The sequence below is a fragment of the Trifolium pratense genome, linkage group LG3 (assembly GCF_020283565.1).
Source record: "Trifolium pratense cultivar HEN17-A07 linkage group LG3, ARS_RC_1.1, whole genome shotgun sequence".
Classification (NCBI taxonomy): Eukaryota; Viridiplantae; Streptophyta; class Magnoliopsida; order Fabales; family Fabaceae; genus Trifolium; species Trifolium pratense.
In genome coordinates, this window is record NC_060061.1 from 9,225,128 (window position 1) to 9,235,674 (window position 10,547).

Here is a 10,547-nt window from a genome sequence, read left to right on the forward strand (position 1 = left end):
ATATATATATATATATATATATATATATATATATATATATTGCATTAACTTTTTTTTTTCATTTTAAATTTTGTTAATGCTATATGTTAGTTTAATTTAATCTATTTTAAATTTTGATAATACTATATGTTAGTTTAATTTAATTTTTTTTTTACTTTTTATATGTTTCGAATATAATTGGTAATTGTCATTCCAAAATATTAATTTTCAATATATTATATGTTATATTTTACATCAAACTTAATATTTATTTTGTCAAAAATGTCAAACTACTATTTTGTAGCGTTTTTTATAATATTTATATTTATTAAAAAAAATTACAATTTATAATTTGGATATCCAAAAACCGATCCAAATTAAACCGAATAATATTGGATCGGATTGGATCGGATTTTTTTGATTTGTCATCCAAAACCGAACCAAACCGCAAATGAATTTATTTTTGGATCGGATGAGTTTTTGCCTCAAAACCGATCCAAACCGAACCGCGAGCACCCCTATTTGGAAGTGTAATTTTTTTTTTTACAGCAAAATTATACTTTATCCGTGACACTATATAAGCAAAAAACACATTTCTAAGTTCATTGCTTTATTAATGTATTTAGTGTATAGACCAAATACATTAATAAAATAATGAACTTAAAAATGAATTTTTTGCTTATATAGTGTCACGAAGGAAGTATATATTAATTTAAGATAAAAAAAGTACAATAGGTACTCTATCCAGAAGAAGTACATGTAAGTACTCCAACCAAACCAAAAACAATGGGAACAAAGGCATTTCCAATTTTCACTCTAATTCTATATTTTCCGTTCGTAAGCTAACGAACTATACAATCAAAAAGTTCGATACATCATTCATAAAATAAACATGGCGAAGAAACTTTTTTTGGTCATTAACCATTTGCAAGAGACAATTTATATTCAATCGGAAATCTACTCCGGTCCAATGACTAGACCCCTAAAAATCTTATCATTCCGTGCCTTCGAGAGCACCAAAATAACTGCATGTGAAACCATTAACACCCCATTGAAACATTCTTGCTAATAATATTGTCTAACGTATTATTTCAAAATTGTGTTCTTGATCACAACGAATTGGTGAGGCACGTTCAACCACTTTAATTAAAACACTCAAACTAGGACAAAACTGCAATTGAAAATTGGTTTCAAGTTGATTCGATTTATAAAACATGGTTGATCTCTTGCCTCTACTTGATGGTTTAATTTGTTAGTGAAGATTGAGTCTCAAACACCTTTGTAAAAAAATAATAAATAAAATAGTTCCAAAATTGTTGATGTATTTGCAACAAACCATTTCTACACTAATAATAAATAGAGGTTTTAACACAATTCACAAACCCAATATCAAATCGTTCCAATTTTATCGGATGTCGCTGAAGGGACAACCCTTCTCGCCCTATTGTTGAGTTTAAACATAGAATCAAAATTTGTTAATAAAGAAACGTGAATTTGAATCTCCTCATGTTTAAGCAATAGAAGGGGAAAATGGCTTAATAGTGATAGCTGGATACATTGCCACGACAAGCTATTTTTAAAGAAGTTGATTTTAAAGAGATTGGTGGATCTGAAAATTCTCCATTAGCTATTTGTTCAAAAATCCATTCATTAGCAGCTTCAGTGAAATGAATCCCATCCCAGATAATCTTCACACTTGGATCTTTACAGGATTTAGCTATCACAATTTTTTCACCATTCACAATCTTTGTAGCTCCACATCTTGCATGATTATTGAAGTTGTACTTTCCACCATCTCCACAACATGCAACCACACTATTCTCATCAAAACCTTTCAATTCCAAACATAAAATAAACTGAGAAATTGTGTGTTGGTCGGATTCCAATGAGAGAAAAAATATATTAGAAATGCAAAAGTTTTGATGTCTGAAAAGAATTTCTAAATTTTAATTGCTCACCGTATTTTTGGGCATGGCTAATGAGGTTGTACTTCACTGTGTACACATCAACATATATGATTGTGGCCTTTGGAAGCTCTTCCCTAAGTTGCACAATAGTTTCATTCAAATTGTGGTTAAAGTATTGGGACACCTCGTTGAACGGTTTGGCACAACCGAAGTTATCGGTTTCAGCTGCACTCACCGGATAGCGATCCAACATGTATGCGAGGCAACCAATTGGACCTACATTGTGTATCCAAAATGACCTTCCACCTTCCTTGTATACACTCTAATAAATGAGAACACTGATTAAGTAAAATTTCATTTCATACATAGAAAAATTATCAAAAGCATAAGGTTGGATAATTAGATTGAATGAGGTACCCTTATGACATTCGAGAACTGGTCTAATACATTAGGTATATATGCTTTAACTTGTTCTGTGGTCATGTCGAGATTGTAGCCGGCAGTGATATCATTATGGCCAATATCAAAAGTGTATAAAGCCTTAGAAAAATACTCTTCTTTGGGCAACAATTTCTTAAACACCCCTCCTGTACCAAATTTAAATTATAATAAACTAAATTTTACTCATGATAGAATAATATTGGAAAACGCTAACAAGTGTTTTAGTACATTGTTGAAGAAACTGAAAAAAGTAACTTTTATATAGAAAATAGAAAATGAGATATTTATTGCTTTGAAAAATATTTGACTTATGTTTCAAAGACAATTTATTTTATCTGCCAAAAAAAAAGACAGTTTCTTTTTATGGTTCTTTAAGCAATAATCTTAAGCCACTTATTAGCATGACCAAATAGAATTTAGATGAAATAATATGAATTTGCACCCTTTTTTCGAATAAGTATGGATTTAGCTTTGAAATCAGAGTACTCTACAAGTTGAACGTCTAGAGATATAGGACTGTATCCACTCTGAGATAAAGTTTTGTTCTGAGGTCTTATAGTTGATCCTGCTGTTGCGAAATTTGCTCCATTGCTAAAGTTTGAACCTACCGACTCCAAGTAGGCACTCAAATAAGGCAACCCCAAGTTTTGTGCTGTTGAGAGGAAATTTTAACAAGTCAAATTTAACTGTCGTTGTAAAGTATATATATATATTTTTTATAATTAAAACGAAAAGGTTTCAATAAACATGATTTAGTTGGTAGGAACATTGTATATAATATGGAGGGATTGAGATTGAAACTCTAATACATTATTTTTTCAAAAGATAAAATTTTAATCACTAGATAAATAAAAAAGCATATGAATAATTATTGTTTGTTTTTTCTTTCCTCTTTAATTTTATCAAGAGCCAACTTTCTTTTTATAATTTTTTCATATATTATAATTTTATATCTTTGTCTTCATTTGTATATACAGTGTGTGCACAAACATAATTGTCGGCAGATAGAAATCAAGAGAGACGTATCTCTTAGAATATTTGTGGCCTACGATCAATCTCTTGATTTTGGTTTTAATAAAAATGGATTGTTTTTTACCGTAACAATCTTAACTCATTTCATTAATCAAAATAGTTTTAATACATGATGGTATATAATCAAAGTCTTGGCGACTAGTAAAGGACAATACCACTCTTGCTAACAAGTGAGCAACATTGTTGGCTTGTCTCCGGATAAAACTTATCCTAAAGTTTTGTAATAAACGTAAAGAAGTTTTGCACACGGCTAACATAACACCAAATTCTGTACGTAGATTTAGTTTACCGCTAATGTCATCTACCACTAGTTTGCAATCTAGTTCTATAACAACATTAGCAAAGTCTAAATTTCGTAACCAAAAAATAGTTGCTTTCAATCCCCATGCCTCTGCTTCGTATGGAAGTGGATTGCCTCTGCTTTCAATCCCCATACCCCATGTTGTTTGAGCACGGATGAGTAAAAATGGATTTTAGACGTATCTCTTTGTGATTTTATAAATAGATAGGTTAAGTCTTTTTGCCATCATGTTGAAATAGCTCCTTTGATGTTTGCTCCTTTAGTGTTCGTTTAGTTGGGTGAAAAGAAATAGGGAGGAAAGAAAATTACAAAAATCAATGCATGAATTTAAACCAACTTTTGTCTAAATTCATTCATTAATTTTCGTAATTTTCTTTCACCTCTCTTTCTTTTCACCAACCAAATCGACCATAACATTGGATCATGTGATCGTACAAAAAATAAATTAATGAGTAGTTAATTTGATTACCTAAGAAATCAATGATGAGACGACCATCGGAGTAGCGTCCAGCAGGAGTGTGAAAAAAAGTGATTCCGTTGGGTGTAGGAACTTGTCCGAAAGCTGCTGAGAGGCCACCAGTGTCGGAATTTGAATCTCCGAAGTTGAATATTGCTGGAAAATTACACTTCTTTGCTTCAGTTACAGGATATGGAACCATAATTACTGTGAGCACCGTTGAAATTACAACCCATGACATAACTTCTCTCACTTTTGATGTTTTTGTGTGTGAATTTCTCACTTTGATTTGGAAAGTAGAAACCACTCGGATCTAAACTACTATGTGATCAATGTCAACATTTTGATTTAATTTAATCAACACGATTACATGATTGTCAAAAAATCAAACAAACAAAACTATAATTTATATGGAACCATTGACTTGTTTACTTCCCAGTGGCGGAACCGGGGTTGGCTGGCGTGGGCCATGACCACCCCGAAAAAATGAGAAATTATTTTAAGATAAATACTAACGAGTGTCATCGGGATATTAATTACAACCCCTTGGATTTTATTTCCTGGTTCCACCATTGTTACTTCATGTTTTCTATTTTTCTGTTATTAATTAATAAATATAAGAGCATATTTGATATATACTTGATTGTTTTCTTTTACAATTTTTGAAAACAATTCTAGTATTTATCTCTCACAATTTACGAAGTGTTTACCGATATCACCCCGACATCTAACTCGATAGAACACTGTTTCAATTCGGTCAACTATCTCGATAATTCAGATCAATTTGAATTTAATCTCAAATGTAAAAACATTAATAATAAAAAAATAAAAGGTTTTCAACATAATTCATAAAACCCTTCATCAAACCACGTACCCAAAAAAAATGTGAATTTTAATCTCACAGTCAAAATTCATCGGTACACAAATGTGAATTTTAATCTCATCATGTTTAAGAATTAGAAGTCAAAAAATTGACTAATATTGGTGGATGGATTCATGGTCATGACAATCCATTTTCAAAGAGATAGATGGATCTGAAAAATGTCCATTAACAATTTGTTGGAAGATCCACTTATTAGCAGCTTCAGTGTAATGAATTCCATCCCAAATAATTCTCACACTTGGATCTTTACATGATTTAGCTATCACAATTTTTTCTCCATTCACAATCTTGGTAGCTCCACATCTTTCTGTATTATTGAAGTTGTACTTCCCACCATGTCCACAACATGCAATCACACCATTCTCAAAACCTTTCAATTCCAAACATTTTATATTTCTTAACACTTTTCAACTTTACATGAATCAATCAATATTAGTAATAACCAAAGAAAAATTAACAATATATTGATTTTAATTACTTACCGTGTTTTTGTGCTTGGCTAATGAGGGTGTACTTCACTGTGTACACATCAACATACACAATCGTGGCTTCTGAAAGCTCTTTCCTCAGTTGCACAACAATTTCTTTTAATTTGTGGTTAAAATATTGTGCCACCTCGTTGAACGGTGTGGCACACCCAAATTTATCTATTTGGGCTGCATTCATCGGATATCGGTCCAACATGTATGGGAGGCATCCCAATGGACCTGTGTTGTGTATCCAAAACGACCTTGCACCTTCTTTGTATACACTCTACTAAATGAGAACAAGTAAATTTCATTTCATACATCATAAGAAAAATTAGGGAAGCATAAGGTTAGAGGATAAGATTTAAGGTACCCTTATGACATTAGAGAACTGGCCTAATACATCAGGTATATATGCCTTGACTTGTTCAGTGGTCATGTTGAGTTTGTAGCCAGCAGTGAGATCATTTTGGCCAATATCAAAAGTGTATAAAGCCTTAGAAAAATACTCTTCTTTGGGCAACAATGTTTTAAGCATATCTCCTGTACCAAATTAAAATTATACTAAATAACTAATTAATCACTCTTATATTAAGTTTTCAATTTTCATAAATCAAATATACAATTAAGTAAATTTTCACCTTTTTTGCGAATAAGTATGGATCTTGTTTTGAAATCAGAGTATTGTATAAGTTGAACGTCTAGGGATATAGGACTATATCCACTTTGAGACTTCGTTGTATTCTGAGGTCTAATTGTGGATCCTGCTGTTGCAAAATTGGCCCCATTACTGAAGTTTGAACCTACTGAGTCCAAGTAGGCACTCAAATAAGGCAACCCTAAGTTTTGTGCTGTTGTTGAGATGAAATTTTAGCAAGTAAAAACAAATAATCAAAATTTTGATCAAAATATATAATTAAAAAAAATGGTAACCTAGTGATTTTCTCAAGTATTTAATAAGTCTAAGAGACCAAGTTGAATTTCAGATTACCAGAACTCATTTATCTTTAAGTGTGATGGTCTTATGAATGTTGAGAGCTCAGTTAAACAAAAATGTCTATGACTTAAAAGTTTGTATAATTCCTTTTTTTTTTATCTTAACTTTTCCGTTTCTAGATGAAATAGACATAGTAATCCGAAATTCAGAGCAAGTAAATTCTTTGCTAAGATGTGTTTGGTAAGTCCAATAAACTAGTTTATAATTTATTGGACTAGCTTATAAGTTTGTGTGAAAAATAGACGTGTTTGATAATAAGTTTATCCAATTAACCTATAATGTTTTTTGAAATATCATTTCAAATAGCGTATCACCTTATTACTTATAGAAATTAAACATGTCAAAATTTTACTTCTAAAAGCAATTTTATCCCCTTGTGGAACCAGACACACACCTAGTTATCCCCTAGATTGTTAATAGTCAATAGACAGAAACAAACGCATCTAAAAAAAATGATTAATTTGATTACCTAAGAAATCAATGATGAGACGACCATCGGAATAGCGTCCGGCAGGAGTGTGAAAAAAAGTGATTCCATTGGGAGGAGGAGCTTGTCCAAAAGCTGCTGAGAGGCCACCAGTGTCGGAATTTGAATCTCCAAAATTGAATATTGCTGGGTAAGGGAAACTACAATTCCTTGCTTCAGTTACAGAACATGTTACCACTGTTGAAATTACAACCCATGACATAATAATAATAACTTGTCTCAATTTCTCTCCATATTGCTCCATAACTCTCATTTTCATGCTTTTTTTTGTGTCACTTTCTCACTTTCATTTAGAAATCCCTCAGATCTAATTTAAACAATTTATTTTTTTGGTAAAAAAAGGGCAAAGCCTCACTAATTTAAACAATATTATTATTATTATTATTATTATTATTATTATTATTATTATTATTATTATTATTATTATTATAGTCTATAATCAATGTCAACATTTTAATTAATTTTAATTTAATATAATCAAGATTACACATTGTTGTTTGATCAATTTGTGAAGGACCAAAGTCATCATCAGCAAATGTGTGTCTTGGAACTTGGAAGTGGTTAAGTACTAAAAAGAGGGGGAACCGGCCTTATTTTTTATGAATGGTGATGGTGTCATAATTTCCCCTTTTAGATAGATTTTCCTTCAGTTTTGGGTTGAGAGTCCTTGTTTTTAGGAGTTTGGAGTAGTGGTGACTGGTGAGGCCAATACTACTTTTGTACTTAATCATGAAATCTAGAGATAAAAGTACACTTTGTATTTTTTTCCTTCATCTTTTATGTATAATATTTTTCATAGTTGTTAAAAAAATAAATTATTGCCAAAAAAAACTTTATTTTAAAATAAAACAGAAAATTTTAAGAGGACAAATATGTTTCATTTTAATTTTTAAACGCTAAAGTTAAAATTCACTATTGACAAAAAAATTATTTAACACTTTTTCCATTTTCCATGTATGCCGGTAATAAATCAATATGTTACCCAAGGGCGAAGCTAAGTTATAGTGACTAGTGATGGGGTCCAACTGAACCCTCTGAACTTGAAAAGATTGTATAAATATCCTTATATATTTTGCTCATTGAATCCTCTGAAATTTTACTTTAACACCCACCCAAGCACCCAAGAGAAGGAGAAATTAGGGAAGAATGAAAATAGAGGAGCGCATTAGTTAAGAAAATGCAGAAAATAAAAGAATGATAAATTAGGCATCCCAAAATAGAGGAGCGCATTAGTTGAGAAAATGCAAAAAAAAAAAATGATATTTATAAGAATAAAAAACATATTTAACCCTAAAACAAAAGGAAGTTGGGAGAGTGGGTGCGAACGGGACAATATAATACTATAGTAGTATTTGGGATTTTTATATCTCTCTTTAAATGTTTCTTCAAGGTGTGGCACAAATATATAGGACAAAAAAAATTAGTCAAACTATGACTAAAATGTGTCATTTGAGAAATTAATTTTCAAATAGTGGTAGATTGGTAATATTGGTTTCAAATGGTGGCACTTATGTCAAAAAGTCAAATTTCTACAACTAGTACCATTCATTGAACTAACATGAGAAACATAATCAGCAAGAAAAACAGTTGGCAGTATAGGCTTCTACTCATAAACATCAAAATTACTTCAATTGGAAATTTAAATTCAACAAACTGTTGGAACAAATAGCATACTGATCTGTGAATTGAAAATAAAATTTTGGAGTCTCATATATTAGTGTGTGTACATTACTAATACGTGTAATTAAAAAAAAAATTAAGTTACACACTTTATTTAACTTCCAATACTTTATAAAGAGTTCTTAATTTTTTTGAAGGAAAAAAAATAGAATGAAAAAAAAAAATTACCCTACTAATTTATAATGCTACAATGTGAATTTTATCCAAACCAATTGCACTTACTTTTGTAAACTGTTAAGAAATCCTAAATTAGTTGTGAAATGGCCCGAATGAGTGTTGCCGTTTGTTATAGCTTATTTTAGAAAAAAATCACATTTTTTATAAAAATAATCACTTTTAATTGTTTTGCATCTGTTTGTTACAGATTTTTAAAATAATCAGAAGCTAAAAATAATCAGAAAACAGCTAAAAATGAGAAGCTACTAAGAGTCTGTTTGTTACGGATTAAAAAAATAGTGATTTTGATTAAAAATAATGTAGAGATTAGTTTTTAGAGATTTTTAGAAAAGTTGAATTTACTTTGTGTTTGTTTATTATAATAAAAATCACTTTTTTAAATAAAATAATCTTTAGTTTGTTTGGATACAACTTATAAAAGTGATTTTTTTAATTACAAATAACTTTCTTCTTTTAACATTTTTTTTTCTCTCCTCTAAAAAAAATCTATTATTTTTTCTCTCTTCTTTTAACTTTCTTCTTATGTCAAGGAAGCTTGATCAACTTAACAGTTAGTTGCTCTGGGATTTTCTCATGAACGAACAAAATTTGCACTGGCATTGAATGAAGGTAGGAAGGAGGAATCAGTAGCATGGCTGTTTGAGAATGATGAATACGCAGATGATCAAAATTATAAAACCATGGCTAGTGGAGGTGGAGGCAATTTGAAAATTGACATATCAAAAGAACTTGCTAGGATTGCAGACATGGAAATTAGGTATGGCTGCTCAAAACAAGAGCTTGAAAGAGTCATTGACAGAATCCAAACATGATCCACCATCTGATCCTCCTATATATTTGGTAATATAACCTACTACTACAATGTCTGTTATTTCTTGTGTGCAGAGACCTGATTATTAATAATAATATATTTGCTGTTCAAAAAATAATCGTGGGGGACAGCAGATAGTAATATATATTGTGGCTGGAGCACTGCAATCATGTGTTTGATGATATGTAGTTGCCGTAACATAAATTATGAACTTTTTTTATAAATATGTCATTCTATATTAACAGTTGAGTTTTACTTTTCTATAATAGGATAAGATATCAGAGAACTTGTCTCAAGATCAAGATCAAGTTGCCACTTTTGGTGTTCCATCAAAGATTAATGTTTATTCAGATGATGCGGTTGGAAAAGCATATGGGGCTGAGCACTCCGGCCGAGTGCGTGATTTGGGTGTTGGTATTTGTCCCACTGAAGTTTTTGGCACACATAAGCACTTTACTCAATTTGTCAATGTTGGTAGCTCTATCCACAAGAAAATTGAGAACTTGGAAAATCATGTGCACACATTGGAAGAAAAGCTCAATGGATATGAAGAGACTAAGGAGCAACTTAAACAAACACAAAATCAGTTGGCAACTCTCCATAGTTTTTTACAATCAAAATTTGGTGATGAATTTCCTATTCTTTACCAAGGTGGTTCTAGTTCCAGTTATTAACTATATAAATAGAAAATGTTCTACTTATGAAACACTAGTTATTCTACTTATGAACCACTAGTTATAATTTGGTGTATGTGTTTTGTGTGTGTATTTTTTGTGTTTGGCCACTGTGTACGTAATTTGGGATTGATTTTTGTGTGTTTAGCTCTTTGTGTGTGGAGCCTTGGTTTTGCTACCTATATATGTAGGATTGTACTTGTTATGCAGAGTAGTTAAAGAAATGCAGATTTTTTTTTTTAAAAAAAATTAAA

At 30.9% G+C, this 10,547-nt stretch overlaps 2 protein-coding genes across 4 annotated transcripts; both read right to left on the bottom strand.

Annotated features, from left to right (window-relative positions):
• Nucleotides 1–1,359: 1,359 nt before the first annotated feature.
• On the bottom strand, nucleotides 1,360–4,592 carry LOC123917025 (GDSL esterase/lipase At3g26430-like). 3 transcript variants are annotated; one of them, XM_045968632.1, is made up of 5 exons: nucleotides 4,130–4,592; nucleotides 2,770–2,979; nucleotides 2,304–2,473; nucleotides 1,938–2,208; nucleotides 1,360–1,810 (listed from the first exon to the last, which is right to left on the bottom strand). In XM_045968632.1, exons 1-5 carry the CDS (start codon nucleotides 4,356–4,358, stop codon nucleotides 1,515–1,517), a joined length of 1,176 nt encoding a protein of 391 aa, XP_045824588.1. In that variant the 5' UTR covers nucleotides 4,359–4,592; the 3' UTR covers nucleotides 1,360–1,514. The 3 variants fall into 3 exon arrangements, with proteins under 3 accessions (XP_045824588.1, XP_045824589.1, XP_045824590.1); XM_045968633.1 differs by having other exon boundaries at nucleotides 2,770–2,931; nucleotides 4,130–4,575; XM_045968634.1 differs by lacking the exon at nucleotides 2,770–2,979 and having other exon boundaries at nucleotides 4,130–4,575.
• Nucleotides 4,593–4,988: 396 nt separating this feature from the next.
• On the bottom strand, nucleotides 4,989–7,263 carry LOC123917024 (GDSL esterase/lipase At3g26430-like). Its single transcript, XM_045968631.1, has 5 exons — nucleotides 6,934–7,263; nucleotides 6,109–6,318; nucleotides 5,841–6,010; nucleotides 5,483–5,753; nucleotides 4,989–5,370 (listed from the first exon to the last, which is right to left on the bottom strand). Exons 1-5 carry the CDS (start codon nucleotides 7,208–7,210, stop codon nucleotides 5,093–5,095), a joined length of 1,206 nt encoding a protein of 401 aa, XP_045824587.1. The 5' UTR covers nucleotides 7,211–7,263; the 3' UTR covers nucleotides 4,989–5,092.
• Between the last annotated feature and the right edge of the window lie 3,284 nt (nucleotides 7,264–10,547).